The 27,690-nt window shown below is 47.7% G+C and overlaps 1 protein-coding gene across 3 annotated transcripts in view; it reads left to right on the forward strand.

The window, feature by feature from the left end:
- The window catches only part of GATB (glutamyl-tRNA amidotransferase subunit B), a 93,195-nt gene that overhangs the window by 41,950 nt on the left and 23,555 nt on the right, over window positions 1-27,690 (forward strand). For 2 of the 3 annotated variants that reach the window (XM_040251463.1, XM_040251466.1), the window contains exons 6-9: window positions 9,158-9,271; window positions 12,631-12,715; window positions 13,570-13,614; window positions 15,855-16,044. In XM_040251463.1, coding sequence (XP_040107397.1) covers window positions 9,158-9,271; window positions 12,631-12,715; window positions 13,570-13,614; window positions 15,855-16,044 — 434 coding nt within the window. The remainder of the gene's footprint in view (window positions 1-9,157; window positions 9,272-12,630; window positions 12,716-13,569; window positions 13,615-15,854; window positions 16,045-27,690) is intronic. The other variant, XM_040251465.1, reaches the window with a different exon arrangement.

The following is a 27,690-nucleotide window of genomic DNA, read 5'->3' on the forward strand; positions in this document are numbered from 1 at the left end:
AGGGGACTGGAATGCAAAAGTAGGAAGTCAGGAAACACCTGGAATAACAGGCAAATTTGGCCTTGGAGTACAGAATGAAGCAGGCAAAGGCTAAAGAGTTCTGCCAAGAGAGTGCACTGATCATAGCAAACACCCTCTTCCAACAACACAAGACTCTACACATGGACATCACCAGATGGTCAACACCGAAATCAGATTGATTATATCCTTTGCAGCCAAAGATGGAGAAGGTCAGCAAAAACAAGACTGGGAGCTGACTCTGACTCAAATCATGAACTTCTTATTGCCAAATTCAAACTTGAATTGAAGAAAGTAGGGAAAACCTCTAGACCATTCAGGTATGACCTAAATCAAATCCTTTATGATTATACAGTGGAAGTGAGAAATAGATTTAAGGTGTCACGCAAGTGTGTGTTCCTCAGTTCTTTGTCTTGTCACAACAAAGATTTGGAGCGACAGACATTAAAGCCCTCGGCACGTCACAGCTCTTGGGTCTTGGACAAACCGTGTTATAGCTCTTAGGAAAATCAGTGTTACAGCTCTATTATATTTAGAAGATAGCAGGAGAATCCATCCTCGAAGTGTGAGGGCATGCCAACCCAAAGACTCGAAGAGAAGAGAGTGGAGGAGCGCGCGGGGGAGGGAGGGAGAGAGAGAGAGCGCGCACGCATGCAGGAGATAAAGAGAGGGAGAAAGCGCTTTGGCTCCTCCTCTTATATGTTTTTTCCTCCACCTGGGCCTGCCCTATGCAAATTGGGCTTAGCCAGGAGTGCTGTTTGTTCTCCCTGAAGTCTTCACTCTGGTCCTCGGACCTTCCTTGTCTTTTAGCCACCACCATTTTGGACTCCTTTTCCCTATTCTACCTACCTAACAAAGGGCCTAGATCTGATAGACAGAGTGCCTGATGAGCTATAGACAGAGGTTCCTGACATTGTACAAGAGACAGGGATCAAGACCATCCCCATGGAAAAGAAATGCAAAAAAGCAAAATGGCTGTCTGAAGAGGCTTTACAAATAGCTGAGAAAAGAAGAGAAGTGAAAAGCAAAGGAGAAAAGGAAAGATATACTCATTTGAATGCAGAGTTTCAAAGAATAGCAAGGAGAGATAAGAAAGCCTTCCTCAGTGATCAGTGCAGGGAAATAGAGGATAACAATAGAATGGGAAAGACTAGAGATCTCTTCAAGAAAATTAGAGATACCAAGGGAACATTTCATGCAAAGATGGGCTCAATAAAGGACAGAAATGGAATGGACCTAACAGAAGCAGAAGATATTAAGAAGAGGTGGCAGGAATACACATAACTGTACAAAAAAGATCTTCATGACCCAGATAATCACAATGGTGTGATCACTCACCTAGAGCCAGACCTCCTGGAATGTGAAGTCAAGTGGGACTTAGGAAGCATTAGTATGAACAAAATAGTGAAGGTGATGGAATTCCAGTTGAGCTATTTCAAATCCTGAAAGATGATGCTGTGAAAGTGCTGCACTCAATATGCCAGCAAATTTGGAAAACTTCAGCAGTGGCCACAGGACTGGAAAAGGTCAGTTTTCATTCCAATCCCAAAGAAAGAAAATGCAAAAGAATGCTCAAACTACCACACAATTGCACTCATCTCACATGCTAGTAAAGTAATGCTCAAAATTCTCCAAGCCACGCTTCAGCAAACCGTGAACTTCCAGATGTTCAAGCTTGTTTTAGAAAAGGCAGAGGAACCAGAGATCAAATTGCCAACATCCGCTGGATCATTGAAAAAGCAAGAGAGTTCCAGAAAAACATATATTTCTGTTTTATTGACTATACCAAAACCTTTGACTGTGTGGATCACAACAAACTGTGGAAAATTCTGAAAGAGATGGGAATACCAGACCACCTGACCTGCCTCTTGAAAAATCTGTATGCAGGTCAGGAAGCAACAGTTAGAACTGGACATGGAACAACAGACTGGTTCCAAATAGGAAAAGGAGTATGTCAAGGCTGTATATTGTCACCCTGCTTATTTAACTTATATGCAGAGTACATCATGAGAAACGCTGGGCTGGAGGAAGCACAAGCTGGAATCAAGATTGCTGGGAGAAATATCAATAACCTCAGATATGCAGATGATACCACCTTTATGGCAGAAATTGAAGAGGAACTAAAAAGCCTCTTGATGAAGGTGAAAGAGGAAAGTGAAAAAGTTGGCTTAAAGCTCAACATTTAGAAAACGAAGATCATGGCATCTGGTCCCATCACTTCATGGCAAATAGATGGAGAAACAGTGGAAACAGTGGCAAACTTTATTTCTGAGGGCTCCAGAATCACTGCAGATGGTGAGTGCAGCCATGAAATAAAAAGATACTCCATGGAAGAAAAGTTATGACCAACCTAGACAGCATATTAAAAAGCAGAGACATTACTTTGCCAACAAAGGTTCGTCTAGTCAAAGCTATGGTTTTTCCAGTAGTTGTATATGGATGTGAGAGTTGGACTATAAAGAAAGCTGAGCACCAAAGAATTGATGCTTTTGAACTGTGGTGTTGGAGAAGACTTGAGAGTCCCTTGGACTGCAGGGTGATCAAACCAGTCCATCCTAAAGGAAATCAGTCCTGAGTGTACATTGGAAGGACTGATGCTGAAGCTGAAACTCCAGTACTCTGGCCACCTGATGCACAGAGCTGACTCATTGGAAAAGTCCCTGATGCTGGGAAAGATTGGGGGCAGGAGGAGAAGGGGACGACAAAGGATGAGATGGTTGGATGGCATCACCAACTCAATGGACATGGGTTTGGGGGAACTCCGGGAGTTGGTAATGGACAGGGAGGCCTGGCGTGCTGCAGTTCATGGGGTCACAAAGAGGACTGAAGGACTGAACTGAAGGTTATCAAACTGTCATCTTTTCTCTGGAGTGAAGTATACTTCTTCAGATAGTTAACATCTTGCCTTTGTTGGGGATTTTAGTTCTTATAAAGAGCCTATTGTGTGAATCTCCTGGAGTGGAACCAGGACCCCGCCCCAGGGCTGCACTAGTGTTTCTTGCCTGCCCCTTCCTTGTCTGTGCATCTCCTCCCTTCCCTGATTAGCAACTGTTTGAATCTGCCCTTTGGAACTCAGGGAAGGTCATGGAGGCTGGAGTCTGTTCCCTACAAGCAGGAAACGGGGGACACAGAAAGGCTTCCGTGTCCAGGAGCCCCACAGCATCTTCCTTGGTTTCACCCCCACTGGGCCCTTGTTCTTGATTTCGGTGGACTGAATGAGGCCCACCCATAGTGGGCAGGTAGTGTACTTTACTCACTATCAGTTCAAATGTTAATCTCCTTCAGAAGCACCCTAAGGACACATCCAAAATAACGTTTAACCAAATATCAGGGCTCCCCTTGGCTCAGTCTTGTTGACACAATTAACCATCTCAGGTAGTCACAAGGGGTTCCATTAAGTACTACTGACGCAGATGACCCATCTGCCTGTTAGATTATAATACCATTTATTGACCATTTTGTCACACGTTTATTTGCATGTTACAAAGGGACTTCAGAAGCTGTAACGTCATCTTTGTCACATAGGACATCTTATGGGCAACAAATTGTAATATCAAAGCCATGGTCTGGGTTGAATCTGGAGACGGAACTTGCTGACTTGCTATCTTCTTTAAGCTACAGGCTGGACAAACAGAGCCGCAGGAGTCTGAGTGGCGTGAAGGTTAGCTGCCTGCAAGTCTGCGTATAGAAAAGAGGGTCCGTGTTAGACTGAGAGACCTCTGCATGCTGGACTTGTGACTCCCGCTGCCTTTACACGTGGGACAGAAATGAAATATGGGCAGGCTGAATGGTTATCCATTTCTGCACCATTGCTGTTAAAATATTCTTTTTATTTTTCCATTCTTTTTCAAAATAACTGTGGTTCCCACCAAACCTATGGAATAATAAACAGACCACCTGTTAGCTGAGAAATAGTCCCATCAGGTCCTTGCTATGAGATAAACCAGAGCAGCAAGAACTCATCAGGCGGTGAAGGCAGAGAGGGTTTATTAAATCTCATTCGTCATGATGCTTTTTGTTGCTTTTAAATATGAATCCAACAGCGTTGCCCCCAGCACAGCGGCAGCGTGTGTGAGGGTGTCCTGAGTGCCGTGGGGAGCGAAGGTCCGCCTGGAGTCTGCAGGGGTCCTGCCCTCAGCGCTCTGGCAGCCCAGCCCCCTTGCCCGTCCTTACGTCCCCCACTGCAGGGCACTGTGTCACCAGTGGAGACTGAGGCCTTGGAACCGAGGGCCACCCCGGAGAGTGCCAGTGGACCCCCACGTGCTTTTGCAGTGAAGCTTCAATTGCTCCGGGCTGTGATTCAGTGAGTTCCCGATAGTTTTGCTAATGAGCGTGGACTGGCTCAGCCTGGGTTCCAGAAGTCATTTCCTTCTCAGTGGCCGTTTGCCACTGTTGAGATCCTCCGAGCAGTCTGCTGAGGGGAGCATGTACCCAAGTCGATACACTAAATGTTTCCAAGGCCCTACTGCCTGCTGCTTTAAACATGCTCGTCTGTTCAGAAAGCATTCTTTAAAATTAATTTTTCTTCACATTTAAATCCTGTTACTTTCCCCGGAGACTGTTACTACTGTGCCTGTTGTACGTGAGGAGTGGAGGCTTACAGGTTGGGTGGTGTGGCCAGGGCACAGAGGAAGTGACTGAGCTGGGAACTGAGCCCCTCCTGTTTAAGCACTGCGTGCCCCTCCTTCCTGGTGCCAGTCACGACAAGGTGGCCGCTGCTGTGGGAAACAGCCTGGAGACCTGGGATAGCAGAGTAGGTGCTTCAGACACCACGGTCCTAGACCTGGGGTCGAATCCTGTCCTGTGCTTCTAGCTGTAGAAACTGGGTGAGGTGTTTGACTTCTTTGAGCCTCCCTTTCTACACTTGTAACACCAGTTACTAAATAATTGTATACAGAAAGAGAAAGGAAGAAACCCAAGAGGAGAGGAAGTCATCCGTGTATCAGATAAGAGTTGGGCAGCAGAGTAGGGTGAGCGAGCCAGCAACATCATTGTGGGAGGAAGCCTGGAACTCCGTTTGGGGACTGTCGGGTATGAATCGCCTCAAGGACATCTAAGTGGCTTTGTCATTAACGCTGTATTGTAAGGAATGAATGTGATAATATACACAAAGCATATCACAAGTCTTGACAAATAGCCTGTGCTCATTAAACATTATGTGCTTATTAATACGAATAAGTAGTATTACATTTACAGAAATACCACTCATTGTAGAGAAATAAGCTTTATGAAATATTTTCAGTAAAGTTGGGTCACACTATTTTATCTTACTTTTTGTCAATCCTGTTATCTACGTTCTGGAGAGTAAACCAGAAATGAATGACCAGAGTGAGACAGCTTAACAGGCCTTCACTAAATCCTCAGGCTGCTGCTGTTGACTGAAGCCATTTTCTGCCCTGATGTTATATTTCTCATGTGTGGATGTGTTTGGGGGGAAAAATAGCACGTAAGTGCACCATATCATTGTGCTCAGTGGTAGGGTTTTTCATCTTGCTGTTACACATGTCTGCTTCTAGAGGGTGGAAATTGAGCTTGATACTGTCCTCATGAAGGCCCTCCCCTGGTGTTGCAGAATGCACTGAAGCAAACCTGGCTGGTGAGGCTTTTGTGGACTTGAGGCAATTTAACTTAATTTGTTTAAAAGGTATTTCATCTTCATTGGGTAAAACGCCTTTTGTGCATGTTGGGTACTGTGTTTGAGTCCAGGCAAGGGAATGCTTTCAACACTGCAGGGCACTAAATGAGTCCCCTCAGACCTCTGCAGAGCGTGATCTTCCCTGGGAGAGACTGAAACTCGTGCTTTTGTTCCTCTTCCAAATTAAAAGTCTAAATTGTGAGAGATGGTTTTATTTTAAAAGCAAGTGAGGTCCTATTCAAGGTTCTCAGAGCTCAAAAAAAGTTCTCTCCCAAATACTGAAACGGGGTTGGGCAGAGCTCAGCATACTTGGCAAGTTTTCCTTTGAGCTGAATGGGCCTTTCAGATGATTCGGTAGATTAGTCCTGTTCAGACAGAACTTTAGAACTTGTCAGGAACCTACTGTGAGACCAGTCTGCTTACTGATTCCTCAGGCAAGTACCAGGGTATGAATTCATCGAACAGTTACCTTGGGCCAGAGCCAGCTCTAGGTTCTGAATAGAGCAGTGAGGAAGGGAGTATGTATTCATGAGACAGACACATACAGTGACAAATAAAACGAAATAGCTTTATAGTTACAGTGATAAGTGGGGCTTCCCGGGTGGTGCGGTGGTAAGGCATCCGCCTGCCGGTACAGGAGACATAAGAGATGAGGGTTCAATCCCTGCGTCCGGAAGATCCCCTGGAAGAGGAGGGCATGGCAGCCCACTTCAGTCTTGTCTGAAAAGTACCACGGGCAGAGGAGCTTGGCGGGCTGTTACAGTCCAGAGGGTCGCAAAGAGTTGGACACACCGAAGCGACTTAGCTCATAGCACATAGTGAGAAGTGCTTTAAGGAAGCACCGAAGGTACCGTGATAAAGGATACCATTGGAAGGCGAGGACCTCAGGAGAATGCTCCAAGGTTCCAGCCAGCATCAGCTAGAGGGTAAGCATCCAGCCAGGAGCCCAGGCCACGTCCTGGAGGTGAGGGAAAGTGTAGAATATGCCTGCAGGTATTAACACCAGCGAGGCAGAAGACCACGGCAGGGAGAGTGCCAGGAGCAGGGGGCTGTGCCTCAGGTAAGACTGAAAAGGTCAGAGGGCTAAACCACAATGCTAAGACCATGATGAGTTTGGATTTCATTCCACAGTGGGAGGTCACAGAAGGGTTTTAAGCCATTGAAGGACAGAGTCAGAAGAATGTTTTAGGAAACCACTGGCTGCTCTGTGGACCGCGGGTTTCAGCGGGGTACGAGTGGAAGCAGAGCCCGGGTAAGAAGCCTTCCCAGTAGTTCAGTGGAGGGTGGTGCTGGTGTGGGCAGAGCTGGTGTTCATGAGGATGGAGAGGTCAAGATAGGTGGTTTCGAGGGGGGTTTTAGAAGTAACAGGATTTGTTAATAGGCTGATGTAGAAGGCAGGAGGCAGGAAGAGGTCACGCTTGAGGCACGAGATGGTGGTGCCTTTTGCTGACACTGGGAGGCTGAGGACAAAGATTGCTCTGCGGATGGGCAAATCTTTCAGCTGAGGAAACTGATGCACCCCGGCCGCCCCCATGGGGAGCTGAAGGAGACGTCAGAGGTCAGAGCGGGGGTCTGGGCTGAAGTGAGAAGTCTAGGGACTGTCAGAACGGAGGTGGTGTTTAAAGCCACACTCCTTTACAGAGAGCGCACAAGGATGGGAACAGATGATAGAGACGTGGAAACGAGTTCAGGAGCCCAGAGGAGACCTGGGGAGTGCTGGTGCCAGCCGCTGAGGGGGGCTGGTAGGTCACGTGCTGCCTGTATATCTAGTGAGGTGAAGGCACAGCATGTCCTGTGTCCGTGTGTCCGAGGCATTCGACGGCCAGGGCCTGTTGGTGGCTTTGGCAAGGTGTTTTCCGGGAGCTGGGGGCAGAAGCCAGGCTGACACAGGTCCAGGAGTGACTGAAGGGTGAGGTCATGGAGACAGCGTGTCAGCAGGCAAGCAGTATTTGAGAGGGTTTGCTGAAAAGGAAAGCAGAGAGAGACTAGCCGGATGGTGGAGAGAGAATTGAGTTCAAGGGAGCAGGTCTTCAGGTTCTGTTTTTAGTGAAAAATACTGTTGCATACATATACATACGGGGGCCATGAGGAAGAGAATTAACCCCTGGTGTGGATAGAGGAGAGAACTGAAGGGCTGGTGTCCTTGGAAGGAAAGGCCCCATTCTCAAAGGCCTTCCGTCTGGTCTTAAAGATAAGATGAATTCCGAATAGGCTGCGGTCCTGTGCGGTCCTGAGCGTGTATTCCGGTAACTCGGAGGAGCACCAGTGGGGGTGGGGAGGGGAAAGTCCCACTCGTGTGGGACCTTGAAGGCTGAGCCGAGGTTGAAGGAGGGACAGTACCAGTGATGACCAGGGCACATGGGGACCAGCGGCAGGCAGGGAGTGAGCGGCGGAAAGCGCGGGGGCACGGCGGCTAAGACCAGAGGAGGGCTGGTGGGTGCTGGGCAGAGGCGGGGCACCGCTGGGGGCCGTGCGCGTGGTCCAGCACTAAGGGATGCCATCGTCCTGTGGAAGGACACGGCCAGAACCGGGGAGGGAGGGGGCTGGACCAGGAGGGGTCGCAAACTACCTAGTTCCTTAGGGATGACTGCTTCCAAAGTGGGCGGGGGTGGGGGCGGGGCTCAGGGTCAAAGAAAGTTCTAGAATGAGGGCTGCTGTCTCTGGTTGCCCCCTACCCCCAGCACTGTCTGCTGTGGCAAACCCCTACAGCCGTCAGGAAGGACTCGAGTCCTGTTTGCAGAAGAAAGAAATTATTACAGTACCTGGAGGAAGGAGGAGGGGAAAAAGCCCACGTTTCTGGCTTGTGCCCTTGAGCTGTAAATTCTCAAGGACTCTCTTATAAATCTCCTGGAATCGCTGTTGGAAATCCACATTCCCTCAGAGAGCAGTGTAGGGCTATCACATAACAATTTCTGAGGCCTTCCCCCCCAACCCAGCTCTGACGCTTTGAATAAAACTTCAGAGTAAACCTCCATTTTAACAATGTTGTTTTTCTTATTTGGCACGAAAGAAATTAGATTTCCCCAGATGGTATATGCAGAATTTCTTCTGTTTTCTGTGTACAAGTGCACAGAAATATCCCTACACACGTATGCACACATCCTGCAGATGCCTTAGGACTGTTGGTCTTGTCAGTGGGCAGAAGTACCAGCTGTGAACTTCAGGACCAACCTTACCTTTGAAAGTGTACGTGTGTGCGCACGCATGCTCAGTTGTGTCGGACTCTTTGCAACCCCATGGACCGTAGCTCACCAGGCTCCTCTGTCCGTGGCATGCTCCAGGCAGGAATACTGGAGTGGGTTGCCATTTCCTATTCCAGGGGATCTTCCTGACCCAGGAAAAAATTGAACCCAGGTCTCATCTCCTGCATTGGCAGGCAGACTCTTTACCACTGGCACCATGGACATCAGCTAGAATTAGATATTGCTTGCACTTTCTTGCCTTAAAAAGACTGCGTTCCCTCAGAGAATTTCTAAAGAGTTGTCTTTTTTTCTTTCCTTCCAGAGGGCCAGTTAAGAGTGGATGCCAATATATCTGTGCATCGCCCTGGGGAGCCTTTGGGCGTTCGGACCGAAGTGAAGAATCTCAACAGTGCCCGATTTTTGGCCAGAGCTATAGGTGAATGTCAGCTGTTGCTCCTCATATACTTCTTTGTAGCAGCTGCCTCTGTGTAACAGGGCCCCCCCAACCCAACTTAATGACTTACATGACATCTCAGCTGCACAGTTTCATGGGTTGGGTGGTTTTCTGCTGGTCCTGCCCTTCATCTGACTCTGGGGAGCCAGCACTCTGCTGAGATAGAGTCCAAGAGGACCTTACACGCCGGGGCCTTGGTGCCAGACATCTGCTGGGCTTCTTTACCCATGTGGGCTTTCTGCGTTCACTTGCTTAGCCCAGGCTTTCTTATTTGGCAGAGGTGGCATCCTAGGAGGAGGAAGGCAGATCCCTCAAGTCCTCCTCAGTCTTTAGCTCTAGAACTTGCACAACATTCCTTCCAGCACATTCCATTCAAAACAGGTTCAAGGGAAGGGGGAGGAAATAGACTTCACCTCTATGGGAGGATTTGCAAAATTCTGTAACTGTTTTTCCATGTACCACAACCGGTCTGAACCGTATAACGTCATATTTGTTATACATTAGCCACAATTTGACCTAACTGGTCAGTATGTTTTTCTGCTTTTAACTGTTTTAAGTAACAGATTGCTTGAAAGTGAAAGTGTTATTCGCTCATTCGTGTCCGACTCTTTGCTTCCCTGTGGGCTGTAGCCCGCCAGGCTCCTGTGTCCATAGAATTTTCTAGGCGAGAATACTGGAATGGGTTGCCATTCTCTTCTCCAGGGGATCTTCCCAACCCAGGGATTGAACCTGGGTCTCCTGCATTGCACATGGACTCTTTACTGTCTGACCCACCAGAGAATAGATTGCCTAGGCCTGTGTAATCAAGTAGTGATCTTACTGGAGCACATGCTGTGGATCTTTCAATGTGGACAGATGTGTGCTAGTAATTAAAACAGAAGAACTGAGCAAGCTCAGCAGCTGGAGTGGTCCATAGAAGTTGATGACTGTGAATGTGAGGGGATGACATCTCAGAAAAATGAAAGTACTCTTTAAAACCAAAGGTATCTTAGAGGAGGAGAGAAAGAAGGGAAGAGGTAGAGGTGGAGGTGGAGGCACATCCTTCAAGGTGCACAGAGCAGAGGATGGATGAAAGTGGCATCCCAGCCAAAGCAGAGTGTTAGAAGGAAGACAGATTTTCTGGTCTTGTATAAAACTTTATTATCCTGAACCTGAAATAAACAACCAGCCTTAATGAAGACACTGTGAGTCTATACAGTTTCAACAAAAAGGCATCAACATGGTCAAGGGCCTCAGATACGCAGCTGTATCAGTAACCTCAGATATGAAGATGACACCACTCTTACGGCAGCAAGTGAAGAGGAACTAAAGAGCTTCTTAATGAAAGTGAAAGAGGAAAGTGAAGAAGCAGGCTTAAAATTCAGCATTCAAAAAGTGAAGCTCATGGCCTCCAGTCCCATCACTTCATGGCAAAGACATGGGGAAAAAATGGAAACAGTGAAAGACTTTATTTTTTGGGCTCCAAAATCACTGCAGATGGTGACTGCAGCCATGAAATTAAAAGATGCTTGCTCCTTGGAAGTAAAGCTATGACCAACCTAGACAGCATATTAAAAAGCAGAGACATTATTTTGCCAACAAAGGCCATCTAGTCAAAGCTATGGCTTCTCCAGTAGTCATGTATGGATATGAGAACTGGACTATAAAGAAAGCTGAGCACTGAAGAATTGATGCTTTTGAACTGTGGTGTTGGAGAAGACTCTTAAGAGTCCCTTGGACAGCAAGGAGATCCAACCAGTCCATCCTAAAGGAAATCAAGCCTGAATATTCTTTGGAAGGACTGATGCTGAAGCTGAAACCCCAATACTTTGACCACCTGATGTGAAGAACTGACTCACTGAGAAAGACCCTGATGCTGGGAAAGATTGAAGGCAGGAGGAGAAGGGGATGACAGAGGATGAGATGGTTGGATGGCATCACCGATTCGATGGACATGAGTTTGAGCAAGCTCCAGGAGCTGGTGATGAACAGGGAAGCCCAGTGTGCTGCAGTCCATGGGGTCGCAAAGAGTCGGACACGACTGAGGGACTGAACTGAACTGATGGTCAAGGGGATGACATACAGGATGTATAGGGGAAACGTCCTGCATAAGGACAGGGTAACAAGGGTGGACTCTTCTGCTTGTGAGAGGAGACACTGTCCATGTGTCCGAGGCTGCAAAAGGTCTGGGCCAGGAGAAACCCTTCCAGCTCAGGTTGGTGAAGGTGAAGCTTGGAATGAACAGAAAAAAGTTCCACTTTGCCTTGTAGGTGAATGCCCTGAAGCTCATTATTGTAAGAGGTGGTGATTGGAATTTAAGCAAGCAACAAGATTTTAGGTAGATTCATCACAGATGAGTTTGAAGGCTTTGGCTGCCCCTAGCCTTCTGTTGTCCTATGAAGTACCCTGTGGAGCAGTGGTCTGAGACAGAACTCTACCTGTGGTCGGGCTGGGGCTGGAAGAACCCCAGCTTTCCTGTTACGGGCTTAAGTCCCCAAGCCTGTAATTTTTCTACCCCAATTTTCTCCTTACATCAGGCCTTTTAGCCATCCTCTTGGTGTTGCTTTTTGTCAGCTCAATAAGAGTCAGGACTTGGGCGAGGGCAAGAGGAGTATGTTTTAGTGGGGAGTTAATGGCAACCCACTCCAGTATTCTTGCCTGGAGAATCCCATGGACGGAGGAGCTTGGTGGGCTACAGTCCACAGGTCGCAAAGAGTCAGATACGACTGAGCGACTTCACTTTCACTTTAAGGAGGGAGGGCAGGCTGAAGCTCTTTTCATAGAGAAGCTCGGCAGCTGAGGCTGTGCTCCGCTTACCACTGCTGCCTTGTTCGGTGGTGAGGTGTCATGGCGTAGAGCAGCAGCTCTTCAGCATTTGGGGCCATAGATCCCTTTGAAAATACAGTGGACATTCTGGATCATTTCTCCAAAATCTGTGCCTAGGCACACACCCACATTTGTATATAATCCCAGGAGATACCAGAACCCCCTGAAGCCTGTCCATGGATCCTGGGATAAACACTCTTTGATAAGCAAGGGTCCTAGATCCGGAGTCGCTTGTCCTCAAGCGTTGGCCCTAGCCCTTCTGCCAAGCTGTGTACTTGTGTTCTGGACTGGGTCACGTTAATTGCTCTAAACCTGGGTTTGCTCAAAAAGTGGGAGAGCAGAGCTTCCTAAAAGACCCTTCCCAGCAGGATTATTCTGTGATGGCAGCAAGAAGAAAAAAATACAGCACCTATGGAAAGAATTATTATAAACAACTCCCTTGATTATTTTTTGACCTAAAGATTGAAAGAGTTCCAATTATTGCTTAACTGGATAAAGGAATCAAATATGATACTAAACTTTTTTTTTTTTTTTAGACTATGAAATTCAGAGGCAAATCAATGAACTTGAGAATGGAGGTGAAATTCTGAATGAAACTCGCTCGTTTGATTACAAGCTTGGGTGAGTTTGCATGACAGCATCTTGAATACAGGTCGGTAGCGCTCTGCAGACCAGCCATATCACCATGAAGAAGGTACCTAGCTTCTCTGGTTTCCTCATTAGGAAAATGCCATACCCCACAGGGATGTGATACACCCTCCAGGGCTGGTGAGAGATTTCACTTGACTGAACAGACTTGGAGACTTAGATCCTGGCCCCTCCCTGGATTCCAGCTTACCTCCTTTGTGCCAAGAATTTTGACTTCCTTAAATTCTGTCAGACCTGCCAGTTTCAGCTTAGAAGTGAAAGAAAGCTTGGAGCTGGCTGTAGAGGTGTGTTTATCTGTTCAGTATCTCTGAGTCTTAACTTTCTGATTCTTTGTTCCCCGGTGGCTCAGACAGTAAAGAGTCTGCCTACAATGCAGGAGACCTGGGTTCAGTCCCTGCATCAGAAACATCCCCTGGAGGAGGAAATGGCAACCCACTCCAGTATTCTTGCCTGGAGAATTCCATGGACAGAGGAGCCTGGCAGGCTACAGTTCATGGGGTTGCAAAGAGTTGGACACGACTGAGTAACACTTTCACTTCTTCATACACTTAACAGAAGACTAGGGGAAAGATTTCAAAAGCCTGGAGTTTGAGCTGGTTAAATGTTGGAAACACTGAAGCAATTTCTTTTTCTTTTTTTGAATTATCATGCTACACATATGTCTTTCTTTAATATCATCTCTGCAGCATATTCAGGAAAGTGTCTCCCACAGAAGGCAGAGGAGCTTGAGTCCCCTGCTTCCCCTGTTGGTAGCGAACCCCTGTCTGCATACATACCAGCCTTTGCTGCAGCGCTTTTTTAAATGTTTTCTCATTTAACTGTCACAGGTGCACCGTGCCGATGAGAGACAAAGAAGGAAAACAAGACTACAGGTGGTTATTCCTCGTGTCAAAATACCGTTCTCTGTTTGGCTCGTATTCCAGGCCCACTTACAGACCGACACAGAGATCCTGGGTGGCTTTTAGGAACCACTTTCTGTTGTCGTCTTTGCACAGTGGAAGATCCAGGGTTCCTGGTTTACGTGTGTCCTGAGAGGAAGAGTATTTTGATTTGGGAGCCTTGGAGTACCTTATTTGACAGGATTCAACGGTTGGAAAACACTTAGGCACTCACCTCGTCAGAGCTGTTCTAACTGAGCCGAGAGGATGGCCGTTGAGGGGAGACCCGGGCTGTTCTCATGCTTACTTTCAGTGACAAATTCAGCAACTCAAGGACTGTAAGAAGGTAGAAAAAAAGAATTGTATATGTTAATGGCAGTTCCCGTCACATCTCAGGTAATACCGTTTAACAAGTTAGACTTAATATGAGATCCAGAAACAAAGCAAATGAGAAGAATAGCTTTGGGGACTTCCCTGGTGGTGTCCAGTGGCTAAGATCTCACCTTGCTGTGCAGGGAGCAGGAAACATTGAAACAGTGATCCCCTGATCGGGGAACTAAGATCCCATGTGCCTCCACAGCCAAAAAACATAAAGCAGAAGCAATATTTTAACAGTTTCAATAAAGATTTTTAAAATGTTCCACATTTAAAAAAAGGAATAGCTTAGGGTAAATTGAGCCTCTTGTTTCTTCCCGTTTATCAGACTGCAAAAATTAAAAGTTTAAGCAATGAAGTGGTAGACGTTGGCACTTTACTTTGTGAAGTGCAGGAAGATATGAGAGTAGCCATTGCTGTCGATGAGGAACGAATATAGCATCGTGGTTCAGGAGGGAAGCAGCTCATAAACCCTAAGAGTGGACGTCACCTCGAGGACGCCACTCATGTGTCTGCCAGAGTCACCCTTGTTCTCGTTACAGTGATCTCTCTCGGTTCAGTCTGTTCTTCCCAAGAAACTTCTGTTTTCCCGTGTGGCCGCTGCTGTCTTGGTGCTGCTCTCTCGCTGAGCATGGTGTTGGCTTTTAGCAGAGTCAGTGGCTTCAGGTTGCTCCCCTGGGTTAATAGATGAGGTTTGGGAAGCCTCCCTTTGCTTTCCTCTTGCCTTCAGAAGTCAGGCTGATTCATAGCATAGATTTGGCATTGAGGTGATGAGTTGCTTGCATTTCTGATCTATTACCTGGGAGCCACCATTTAATCAGCGTAACCCTGCTTCTGCTTAAGCCCTCTGACAAGTATGGGCAGAGGGAAAAACGTTAGATGCTAGAATAGACAAAAGGGAAGGACACCTTAGTTTGACAACAGCTGATGCAGTGATGCAGCATCCGCATTTTTTTTTAATTGACTTTTTTATTGCAGTTTTAGTTTGCCAGCAGAATTGAGTGGAAATTAGAGTTTGCATATACTTCTTGGTGTATGCTGTATACCTCTCCCCCGCCCCAAAACACACACACAGGTTTCCTCTTATAACATCTTGCATTAGTGTGTAATGTGGTAAATTTGTTAAACCTGATGAGCCAGTATTGATACCTTGGTAGTAACTGAAGTCCACAGTTTGCCTTAGGGTTCACCCTCATGTCGTCTGTCCTGTGAGTTTAACAGACGTATGATGGCATGTGTGCACCGTTAACAGTCACACAGAGCGGCTTCACTGCCCTGAAAGCCAGCTGTGCTCCCCTAATTCATCCCTCCCTCTTGCCTACCTTCTGCATTTTATTGGGTTGGGCCAGAAGTTCTTTGGGGTTTTTCCATCAGATGTTATGGAAAAACTTGAACAAACTTTTTGGCCAACCCATTATTTAGCAAAGTCCATTGATTTATTCCAATTCTCAGGAAAGGTTTCCCTTTCATAAAAACTGCTAAAAAATACTGAAAATTTTAAAGTGGGTGAAGTCACCTTCCTAAAAAGTAAGTTGCTCTTATTTGGTTCTGTTTTTTTCCAGTCCGTGTCTTGTTGTGAATATGCACTTGATCCGTTATTATAAACGGCAGGGCGGCATCAACCCTGTGCTGTGCCCTTTTCACACAGTGCTCACCTATAAGCGTGGAGAGTGCTGGGTGTGGTGGTTTTGATCTTACATTTGTACAAGGACTAGCTCATGGGAAAGCAGGAGACTTGATGTGGGACTTCAGAAACTATTTGTAGCAGCGTCTATAGACGGAGCTTCACATCAGCTGTAGTTTGTCTCTTCCAACTCAGCCCAGTACGGAGAGTCAGGCCGTCTCCTCTCTGCACCCAGGTTCATGCCGGAGCCCAACCTGCCCCCGCTGCTGCTCTACGACTCAGGGTCCCTCCCCTCCGGCGCAGACCCGCAGCAGGTGATCAACATCGACCTGCTGCGGGAGCAGCTCCCTGAGCTGCCCCGCGTCACCCGCGAGAGGCTGGTGCGACAGTACGGGATGCTGCCGGAGCACAGCTGCGCCCTGCTGGTGGGTCCTCTCCAGAGGCTGCGGTAGGCCGCTGGGCGGGCGGGGGGCTCCGGGTGGAGTGCGGAGGCTGCACTGCGGGTGGAGTGCAGGGGGCTCCGGGTGGAGTGCGGGGGGCTCCGGGTGGCATGCGGCGGGCTCCTGGTGGCGTGCGGGGGGCTCCGGGTGGAGTGCAGAGGCTGCGCTCGCCTTCCTCATGAGCCTCGGGTGGATACGCCTCTGAAGACCCACGAGGCGGGCTCCTCGGTCAGTCATTTCTTGTGTGTAGACTTGCAGAGCTGCTCACAGCAGCCGTGGAGGCTTCTTGAAGACAGTCTGGATGTTCGGGATGGCCCTTCACTTGTCTCTCTGCAGGACAAAAGGAAATCAATAGATAGGCTTTCTGGATGTCAGGCAGTGTTGAACCGTGCCAGGGTCTGGCAGGAAGCTGGGTTCTCACAAAGCAGACAGTTGTTTTACCGACTGTAGAAGAAACGTTTATTCTGCGCGAAATGCTGCAAACTCTGACTAAACGCCTCGGTCCTTGGAGGGCACCTCTGAAGGGGCCGTTACAAATCTGACACCATGGAGATGTGCTCAGGGATGTTCCATCCTGTCTAGGGCTGCGGGGCTCAGCGGTTCCGCTGGTCACGGCCACGTTAAAGTGGCTGGCGTCCGTGAGAGTGGTGTGGTGTCACCATTGTCTTCTGCCTGTCTGTCAGGAAGGCTGTGCGGAGATTCTCCGCAGCGTCTCTCAGGGACGGGCTGTCTGCCGCACTCATCGCGGGGAGCACGGAGTCTCTGGGAAGTCTGGGCTGTTGCATTGTGATTGAGGGGTAACTGAGCAGGGATGTTAGGATATTCATGTTTGTATGTATATTTATACACTTCAGTGACAAAACCCTGCTGTTTCTGGTACATGGTAGACGAGCGAATGCTTGTTGAATGAATGAGTCTCTGTTTATCATCCATAAATCAGCTCATTTGAAAAGAATCAGAGAGTATAGAAAACTCAGTTTTGTCAGATCGACCTGGAGAAAACACATGCGTCCCAAGAGTCTTCAGGGTAGTAGGCGTCTGTATGAGACTCACAGGCAGCCTTGTTCACCGCATCAGACATGGTAGGTTCTTTTCTCACACTGCAGGCCGAGTGGCTCGCCGCCTCCCGTGCACTGCTGTTGTACCCACACCTCTGTGGCGATTGTGTCAGGGTATTCTAATTCTTTATTAATTGGTGTGTTTTGTTCCGGCAAGGACTGTCTCATCCACTCGCCATGTCAGCACTGCTGAATGCCAAGCCTGTGTGTGAACCAGCGAACAGCTTGTTCAGAACACCTTTTAACCTGGAACCTCCTAGAATTCACACACTGTTCCCAAGTTGATTTAACAAACCCGAATTTTAGTCTCACACACCTTCCCCACCATCTTGAATTTCCACCCCACTTGAAATCAACTTCAGACTGAATAGTGAATGCTAAGTTCTAGTCCTGCATTTTGTAATGTATTTGCCAAATTCTGTAAGGATGAGAGAGGGTACAAACTGAGGCTTCTCAGCCCCAGAGATAGTGTTCACCTCCAGCAAGTTCTCTGAAGCAGACACATGTTCATGTCTATGTCCCAGGCTCCACTTCTGTGTCCTTCAAGCACCTTAGCCGCAGAGGCCTTGGAGAAATGTTTGCGGACAGTGGCAAGTGAGTGAGTTTCTGGTTTTTTCATAGTTTAAGGCCCTGTTTTGTTGTTGTTTATTGTTATTAAGTCGCTAAGTCGTGTCCAACTCTTTGTGATCACATGGGCAGCACGCCAGGCTCCTTTGTCCTCCACTGTCTCCCAGAGTTTGCTTAGATTTATGGCCATTGAGTTGGTGATCCTGTCTAACCGTTTCATCCTCTGCCACCCTCTTCTCCTTTTGTCTCAGTCTTTCCCAGCTTCAGGGGCTTTTCCACTGCGTCGGCTCCTCGCTTCAGTCATGTCTGACTCTTTGCGACCCCATGGACTGCAGCACGCCAGGCCTCCCTGTCCATCACCAACTCTTGGAGCTTTCTCAAACTCATGTCCATTGAGTCAGTGATACCATCCAACCATCTCATCCTCTGTTGTCCCCTTCTCCTCCCACCTTCAATCTTTTCCAGCATCAGGGTCTTTTCTAATGAGTCAGTTCTTCACATCAGGTGGTCAAATTATTGGAGTTTCAGCTTCAGCATCAGTCCTTCCAATGAATATTCAGGACTGATTTCCTTTAGGATGGACTGGTTTGATCTCCTTGCAGTCCAAGGGACTCTCAAGAGTCTTCTCCAGCACCACAGTTCAAAAGCATCAGTTTTTTGGTGCTCAGCCTTCTTTATCTCACATCCACACATGACTACTGGAAAAACCTTAGCGTTGACTATATGGACCTTTGTCGGCAAAGTGATGTCTCTGCTTTTTAATACCCTGTTTTGGTTTATCATACCTTTCCTTCCAAGGAACAAGTGTCTTTTATTTCATGGCTGCAGTCACTGTCCACAATGATTTTTGGAGCCCAGGAAAATAAAATCTGTCCCTGCTTCTATGTTTTCCCCTTCTATTTGCCATGAAGTGATGGGACCAGATGCTATGATCTTAGTTTTTTGAATGTTGAGTTTCACATCAGCTTTGTCACTCTCTTCTTTCACCTCATCAAGAGGTTCTTTAGGTCCTCTTCATTTTCTGCCATTAGAGTGAACTTCCAGATGTATAAGCCCTGATTATGGAAACTTATTTTTGTCTACTCACTTCAGCACTTGTATTAGCATCTTCTATGCGGCAGGTACTGAGATGGGGACAGAGACACTTTTTTGATTTGTTTTCTTTGCTTTCCAAGAACATGTCTATATGACACCTCAGCTGACCAGCCCCCAGAGCAGATTGCAGTAGATCGTAGATGTATGATGCATGATGCGGGCCAGGAGCCCAGCGGAGCTAGTGATGACCTTGATGGGACAAGTGGGGGAAACTCTCAAGGAGGTGCTGGCTTTTAAGCCAGTTTTATAAGAGCTTTTTTTTTTTTTGATATATTAAGACTGTGCTTGCAGATAATGTATTAGGTGATTCATTTTGCAGTATTTGTTGTTTTTTTTTTTTAACGCCTAGTACTTGAAATTTTCAAGACAAATGAGAAGAGAACTAGTAATATGGAAGGAGGATGATTCAGACAATTTCTTTTCCGAAATTAGGCACCCTGAGCTCTTGATGACTTAGTAATCATTGGAAGCTGAGTTACTCATAACATGCCCGAAAGTGGTATGTTCATGTTTTTTTCCTGACTTCCTCAGAAACACAACAGATTGCTGAGAAGGACAGATGCACCAATCTAATGAACCATCTTTCAATTTAAGGAGTGCCTGGGAGTATTCATTAAATCAGTAGCGTAGTGGAGGTGTGCTCTGCAGAGCTCTGACTCCACGCTCCTGCCTTTGGGTCACTGATTAAATGAAGCGTTAAGCATACAGTCCTTACTGGTAACGCAATCCTTACCCATTAACGGTTAAAAACAAAAAAAAAAACTTCAGAGCTTAACTGTTAATTTTTTAAAGTGAAGTATAGTTGATACACAATGTTATTTGTTACGTATGCACAATATAGTGATGCACGGTTTTCAAGGGTGTATTCCGTTTGTCGTTGCTGTAATAGCGGCTGTCTTCCCTATGTTACACAACTCTGCCCTTGTCACTGCACTGTGCGGTGAGCACTGAATTGTGTGGTAATAATTTCTCCTTGGCATTTACAAAACTCTAATATAGTCTGTCTTAGCATCCACCACAAAGTCTGGCGCACAGTAGGCATTGGTGAACAGATGGACAGATGAGTGGATGAATGGGATTCTCACAGTACTCACGAAGCCCTGGGGAAAGCAGCGTTCCTGATAAAGCGTCCCTGTTTCCCAAAGTCAGGTACACCCTTTTGACAGCCCAACAAATCAAGGTGGAACCTGTGTTACTGAGCTTGGCGGGGAGAAGCCTGGGTTTTCTGCCTCAATCAGGCCATGTGCTGTGACTGTGCCCCTCGCTCCTAAAGAACGTGTTTCTTCAGGACCTTGGAATCAAGTGTGCATTCTCACGTCACCTCTTAAGCCCGCCTGATAATCCCCTCCCACCGTACCCTGTGTGAGTGTTTCTTCCTCATGAAGCATATCATGTCACATCTGGAGCTTCAGCCTTTTTTTCCTCTCTGTGTCAGACTCCCAGATTTCTGACCTCATTTGTCAGGAGTAAGGAATGGACGTATGGAGGGTGAGGTCGAGTCATTAGGATTCTAGAGAAATGAGAGGTCCCAGTAGCATAGCGAGTCCTTCCCTGAGTCAGTGTGTCCAGGAGTAATTGTGAGAACAGTCATATATGCAGGTGTGTCTTTTTAGCAGATAATAAAAGGTGATTTCTGTGGGGATGTCTCTTCCTAGACCCTGCTTTGCTGAACAGGGAATCCAGATGAGTTGTTGTCATTGGCCCGATAGGCAGCTCAGGGTCAGTTGAGGCCATTAGCTAACAGCGGGTTCCGCGGTTCCAGGTCCGAAAGTGGACCACTTTCTAATTGAGGCCGTCCTCCCAGCACCCTCTGCGGTGCTGCCGTCCGTCAGCCCATTTTTCTGGTGAGGAAGCGCCACCTCTGAGGTTGAGTGTGAGCCACCAAGTGACTGCCGGGCCTGAGGGGAGCTGACTCCAGGGCCCAGGCGCCCGCTTCTGAGCTCCTGCCTGCTTGGACAGAAGTGGGCCCCAGGGCCCGGTGGGAATCCCGTTTCAAGTTCATTGCTGTTTTGAGTCACCAAATAGAGAAAACAGTTGTTTACTTATGTGGGTATTAATACTTTATCCAGCTCCTCTGAGGCTTCATGAAAGAAAGTCATAGAATGTCAGTCCATTTAAACTTTCTTCCCACCCCCCTCGGTTTTTAAGATGCCAGCCTGCCCTATAAATAAACATAAGTGCTGTCTGCTAAATTTAGTGAAAGTCAGTCAAATCCAGTGGAAAGCAGAACTTTTGTTCATTTTCCAAGTAGAAAAGCAATGTAAGCTCTCCCACAGTTCTGTTTATTTTGTTTCTTAGACTTTGTGCCTTGGGTACTTGTCCCAACCTGACAGAATATTTGAAAAGGGCCTCCACATAGTGTATGGCGTTTGTGGGATGGTTTTGCCTGATGCAGTTAGTGAGAACGCATCTGAGCTCTCTGGTTGGCTGGCTGTGTATGAGTTCGTGGACTGATTTCCGTGTCATCTGTTGTGCGAGATTTCAGTGGCGGAATGGGTGTAGCAGCCCCAATTCAGTGTCTTCTGAGAGCCTGTTGTACTCACCACAGTGCCCTGTGTTTCTTTGCTCAGTCGTGTCCTGACTCTGCGACCCCATAGACTGTAGCCCGCCAGACTCCTCTGTCCATGGGATTTTCCCAGCAAGAATACTGGAGTGGGTTGCCATTTTCTTCTCCAGTACCCTACGCTGTTTTCAGATGTAAGAGCTTCATCTTTTCTGTGTTATGTTTAACTCTCTTGAGTAGCCCTACAGGAAAGATTGACACACTGAGACAGACGCTTTTTTTTTTTTAATATAGTTGATTCACAATGTTCTGCTCACTTCTACTGTACAGCAAAGTGACTGTCACTTTGACAAAGCTATACGCATGTATACCTCTTCTTTTCCGTTAGGGTTCACCCCAGGACAGTGACCATAGTACCTGTGCTGTTCCTTCAGCAGGACCTTGTCGTCCTCTGTTCTGTGTATAATAGTTGTTGTCTGCTAACCTCAGACGCCCAGTCCATCCCTCCCCAACTCCCTCCTCCCCTCCGGCAACCACATGTCAAGATGGACACTCTTGATTCCAGATCTCACCTCTGATGGTTGCGGGGCGGGGGGCACTGAGAACGTTCCTGAAGCTGTTGCTTCCCCAAAGGAAAGAGGAGGGGAACGGGACACTCGGCCCCAAAGATGGCAGGCACAGTAGTGCCTTCACTGAGCCTACAATACCTGCCTGCAGCCAAGCAGACATGCTGCTCCCAGGGAAAGGGCGGCAGACAGCTGCTGTCACATCCAGAGCTGTGCAGGGCAGAGTTTTGGGGACAGCCTACCCGAGGCCCCACGAGACTGTAGGTAGATACAACTGTGACCCTCCAAGTCAGTGACTTCTGCTGCCTTGAGTCTGTCTGTTTGTGTGCAGTCTCAAGACACGTGGTTTTCTTTGAACAACTTCCTTGCCCAGCCAGTTAGTCCCCATTTAAAGCCATAGTCTTTAGTTTCTGGCATCATGAGAAAGGGTACGGTGTCTCCAAGGAACAGAGAGACAGGAGATATCATGACGATGGCTGGTTGTCAGATGGACTGTTTTCTGAGAGTTTTGCTCGCGGTCTCTTGTTAGCTTGAAATGGCCTGGTTTTCTGTCTGGATGAATTGCCTATAAAATAATTTCTCATGACAAATATCTGTATATCCCATAAGTAATACTGCTTTAAAGCTAATAACTAAAAAAGCATCTGCAACCTTATTGACTAGTTTTAGACTGCCCAGACTTAGAAGACTCACCGTCGGACCACAGCTGAAGGAAAATCCATTTGGTCAACATTGTCGCTTGCCGTTTTTGAGCTCCATGCAATTTTCAGAATTGATTTTATTCTTCAGTTTATGAAATCACATCCAGTGCTTGCCAACTTAAGGGTGCTTTCACAGTCTATGCACAGAAAAAATAGCCGATATTTTGTTCCGGTCAAGTCGATTCAAAAGACACGTCTTCTAACTTGACTCCTGCAAAACCCACAGTTAGTTCCTTCATTTCAAGTGCAGGCGCCAAGGGGCTTTCAGAGGTAGAATCCACCAGGCGCAGAGCCATCTGAGCGCCAGGCTTGGGGACTGTCAGGGGCTCTGTCCCCAAGCCCATCCTGAAGCCTCATATCCTGTCTGTGGGCTGCTTTCCTTTCTGGGACAGTTAACAGAAGACCGCTGTTGAGTTACACAGGTTTCCTCCGTGAAAAGCATTTTGGCAGCACTGACTTTAGGCTCACTGAAGGTTGATTATCATCAGAATTGATTTCTTGACAACATCCTTTCTGCGCCCCATTCTCCCAGTATTTGATTATGCTTGTCTGCTGACAGCTTTTATTACCTGAGTTATTTGATTTTGATTGTCCAAGGGAAAGTCCAGCTCCCCAGGTGGTTTCCCTCCGCATCCCTCCCAGAGTGAGTGCGTCACAGACAGTGGAACCTTATAGCCGACTGTCTGTGGGTGAAGGGAGTCCAACTCAGATGTGTGCACTTTCTGGCTTTGCTACGAACAGAGCACAGGTGAAATTGTTGGGACCAGGGTTTTATTCAGATTTTAAGGGTCCCCAAGCCCTCTGGGAGTGTGATCCAGAGGTGGAAATTGTGGAGACCACAATAGGACTATAGACAGCCCCCCTGAAAGCATGTACTCTCCGAGTCATAACAGCGGGCACACCGTCGGTGTTTGGGGTCGCTTTCAGAGCTGCAGGTGCTCATGTTCTTGAAAGTGGAGTGGTGGTTCAGGATTCCGGCTCCCTCCTGACTCTCAGTGGAGAGCAATGCCCCTAGGCCAGCTTCACACACCCATTAGCCACTTTTTGATTTCCACCAATGACGACTCCTCTGAATGAGTCTTTTTTTTTTCCCTCACCCCTTGAAGGATTTCCACAGCCACTGCTTGTTTCCATGAGCAGCAGTGGGAGGCCCCGTTCACATCTAGACTCGGACCCTTCCCCACTGCACATTCCTGTCCTCCCCGGGGCTATGCCTTGTGCTTTTTGCCTGGGAACCACTGCTCTCTCGGGGCATGCTTGCCTAATGTCCATCTTGTCCCAGAATTAGCATTGATGTACTTTTCAGGGTCATTTTTCATTAAGTTGTTGGGTCTGTGTTCTGCTTTTCTCACTTTGGAAGAGCGAGTGGACTCACAGGAATGATGGGGAAGCACAGAGTTCATGTGCAGATTCAGGACCATCTTCTCCGTAGGAACACCCCTCTGCACAGTGACACACGAGAGCACAGCCCGGTGAGCGCTGCTGCCATTTAGTCGCAGCTGTGGGGTCCCCAGGCTGTCAGCCGCTCCCACCACAGCTTCCTGACCCGCCCAGTTCAGTGCACTCACTCAGTCATGTCCAACTCTTGCAACCCTCCCCGTCCATCACTAACTCCCAGAGCTTGCTCAGACTCATGTCCATTGAGTCAGTGATGCCATCCAGCCATCTCACCCTCTGTGGTCCCCTTCTCCTCCTGCCTTCAGTCTTTGCCAGCATCAGGGTCTTTCCCAATGAGTCAGTTCTTCTCATCAGGCAGCCAAAGGATTCGAGCTACAGCTTCAGCATCAATCCTTCCAATGAATATTCAGGACTGATTTCCTTTAGGATTGACTGGTTGGATCTCCTTGCAGCCCAAGGGACTCTCAGGAGTCTTCTCCAACACCACAGTTCAAAAGCATCAGTCCTTCGGTGCTCAGCCTTCTTCACAGTCCAACTCTCACATCCATACATGACCACTGAAGAAGCCATAGCTTTGACTAGATGGACCTTTGTTGACAAAGGAATGTCCCTGCTTTTTAATATGCTGTCTAGGTTGGTCATAGCTTTACTTCCAAGCGTCTTTTAATTTCATGGCTGCAATCACCATCTGCAGTGATTTTGGAGCCCAAGAAAATAAAGTCTCTCACTGTTTGCACTGTTTCCCCATCTATTTGCCATGAAGTGAGGGGACCAGATGCCATGATCTTTATTTTTTGAATGTTGAGTTTCAAGCCAGCTTTTTCACTCTCCTCTTTCACTTTCATCAAGAGGATCTTTAGTTCTTCACTTTCTGTCATAAGGGTGATGTCATCTGCGTATCCAGAGTTATTGATATCACTCCCGGCAATCTTGATTCTAGCTTGTGCTTCATCCCGCCTGGCATTTCTCATTATGTACCCTGCATATAAGTTATAAGCAGGGTGACAGTATACAACTTTGACGTACTCCTTTCCCAGTTTGGAACTTGTTATTCCATGTCTGGTTCTAACTAACTGTTGCTTCTTGACCTGCATATAGATTTCTCAGGAGGCAGGTCAGGTGGTCTGGTATTCCCATCTCTTTCAGAATTTTCCAGTTTGTTTTGATCTATACACTCAAAGGCTTTGGCATATTCAATAAAGCAGAAGTAGATATTTTTCTGGAATTCTTTTGCTTTTTTTGATGATCCAGTGGATGTTGGCAATTTGATCTCTGGTTCCTCTGCCTTTTCTAAAACCAGCTTGAACATCTGGAAGTTCACGGTTCACGTATTGCTGAAGCCTGGCTTGGAGAATTTTGAGCATTACTTTACTAGCGTGTGAGATGAGTGCAATTGTGTGGTGGTTTGAACTTTCTTTGGCATTGCCTTTCTTTGGGATTGGAGTGAAAACTGACCATTTTCAGTCCTGTGGCCACTGCTGAGTTTTCCAAATTTGCTGGCATATTGAGGGCAGCACTTTCACAGCATCATAGTTTGGTCTCAGGTCAAACAACAGGGAGGGAACACAGCCCCGCCCATCGACAGAAAATTGGATTAAAGACTTACTGAGCATGGCCCCACCCATCAGAACAAGACCCAGTTTCCCCCACAGTCAGTCTCTCCCATCAGGAAGCTTCCATAAGTCTCTTATTCCTATCCTTCAGAGGGCCAACAGAGTGAAAACCACAATCACAGAAAACTAATCAAACTGATCACATGGACCACAGCCTTGTCTAACTCAATGAAACTATGAGCCATGCCATGTGGGACCACCCAAGACAGACGGGTCATGGTGGAGAGTTCTGACAAAATGTGGTCCACTGGAGAAGGGAATGGCAAACCAGTTCGGTATTCCTGCCTTGAGAACCCCATGAACAGTATGAAAAGGCAAAAATATATGACACCGAAAGATGAACTCCCCAGGTCCGTAGGTGCCCAGTATGCTGCAGGAGATGAGTGGAGAAATAACTTCAGAAAGAATGAAGAGATGGAGCCAAAGCACAAACTACACCCAGTTGTAGATGTGACTGGTGATAGAAGTAAAGTCCGATGCTGTAAAGAGCAATATTGCATAGAGACCTGGAATGTTAGGTCCACGAACCAAGGTAAATTGGAAGTGGTCAAACAGGAGATGGCAAGAGTGAATGTTGACATTTTAGGAATCAGAAAACTAAAATGGACGGTAGTGGGTGAATTTAACTCAGATGACCATTATGTCTACTACTGTGGGCAAGAGTCCCTTAGAAGAAATGGAGTAGCCATCATGGTCAACAAAAGAGTCTGAAATGCCCTGCCTGCCCAGTTAGGTATAAACGTGTGCCTTGGTCACCCACATCGAAGTAGTTAGACTGCAGGGAAACAGGAGGTGCTTGACACCAAAACTCTGTGAGTGACCACGGGGTTTGTTTTGTAGCCTCAGGGATGCTGCTGAAGCAGGCAGCGTCCACGAGAACATGCTCCCTAACTCCTCTGGGGAGGGTGTGGAGGCACGCCAGTCATCCCCCCAGCCGCGGAAGCCCTAAATAGGAAGGGGGTGCCGCTGTTGTCCCCCAATCTGGGAACCAGTGTGTGTCAGACCCAGTGGAGAGCGCCACGGGGTTTGGACGACCTTGGCAACAGCAGCACTTGAACCTGCCATTTTCTCCTCCTGGTTTCTAAGCTGTTTGCTAAGGGCTTTTGCGACATTTTTACTATGCTAAGAACCTTTGAACAGCTGGCGACTCTCAAATAAAATAATGGAAATGATAGGGAAACATGTTCTTTGGATGGGCAATTTGCTGTGTTGTCGTACCCAGCCCTAGTGGGTGCTCAGCTTCAGTCCCCAGGTAGACGGGGTGTGACTGTCCTCCAGTAGCAGCATCGGAACCTGGGGGACGGGTACAGAGCCCCAGCCCTGCTGTTTTCTTGTGTCAGCGTTGGGGTTGGATGCGTTAGTGTAGAGAAAGCTCCTATAATTGTTACAGTTGGAACCACTGTGAGCATCACTGGCAGCAGCGGCAGCCCCCTCGCGTGGCTGCCATGGAGCAGGTATTCAGGCAGTGGGGCCAGCTTGGGGCTCACTCCCTGCCACGTAGCCAGCTGTTCCATGGCGTCTGCTCTGTGTCCTCTCTCTTCCCCGCCTCTGCCGCCAGCCAGCCGTCTCTCTCGGGTTGCATTCTCCTTCTAAATATAGTCCAGCCTCATCCTGCCCTGTCTTCAGGTGCCCAGGGTGTGTGACTTAGGACAGGAAGGGCAGTTGCAAAATCAGCCTTCATCCTGTTCCAACAGGATAGACTCCTGGCATCTTGTCATCTCTGGTGGTAGACTGAAAAGTTGGCTTTCGGGCAGCTTGCAGGGGTGGATGGGGTTCCTTCCCAAAGCAGCAGAGGAGGCAAGGTGCCCCGCCCGCCTTGCCGCGTCCCAGCAGTGACCAGCAGGCAGATTTCCCTGGCGGTGGAGAGTTCCTGTCTGTGACAGAGAGGCTGGCTTGGCACTGGCTCTGAATAGAATGGAACGCTTTGGGAAATTTGATTAAAATGTGGAAAAGATGCTTCTCATTCGCAAAGCTGTAGAGAGTGCCTGGCATGACACAAAAGCCAGGACCAGTCGTCTCTGCCACCTGGGCTTTCTCTGAAGGAAGTTCCAGCTGCAGTCAGCCGGCAGGCTTGATGCCCTATGCAGCTGAGTTTCAGCTCCATCTGATGTGGGTTAGGTGATTCGTGCT

The sequence above is a fragment of the Oryx dammah genome, unplaced genomic scaffold (assembly GCF_014754425.2).
Source record: "Oryx dammah isolate SB20612 unplaced genomic scaffold, SCBI_Odam_1.1 HiC_scaffold_12, whole genome shotgun sequence".
In the NCBI taxonomy this organism is placed as follows: domain Eukaryota; kingdom Metazoa; phylum Chordata; class Mammalia; order Artiodactyla; family Bovidae; genus Oryx; species Oryx dammah.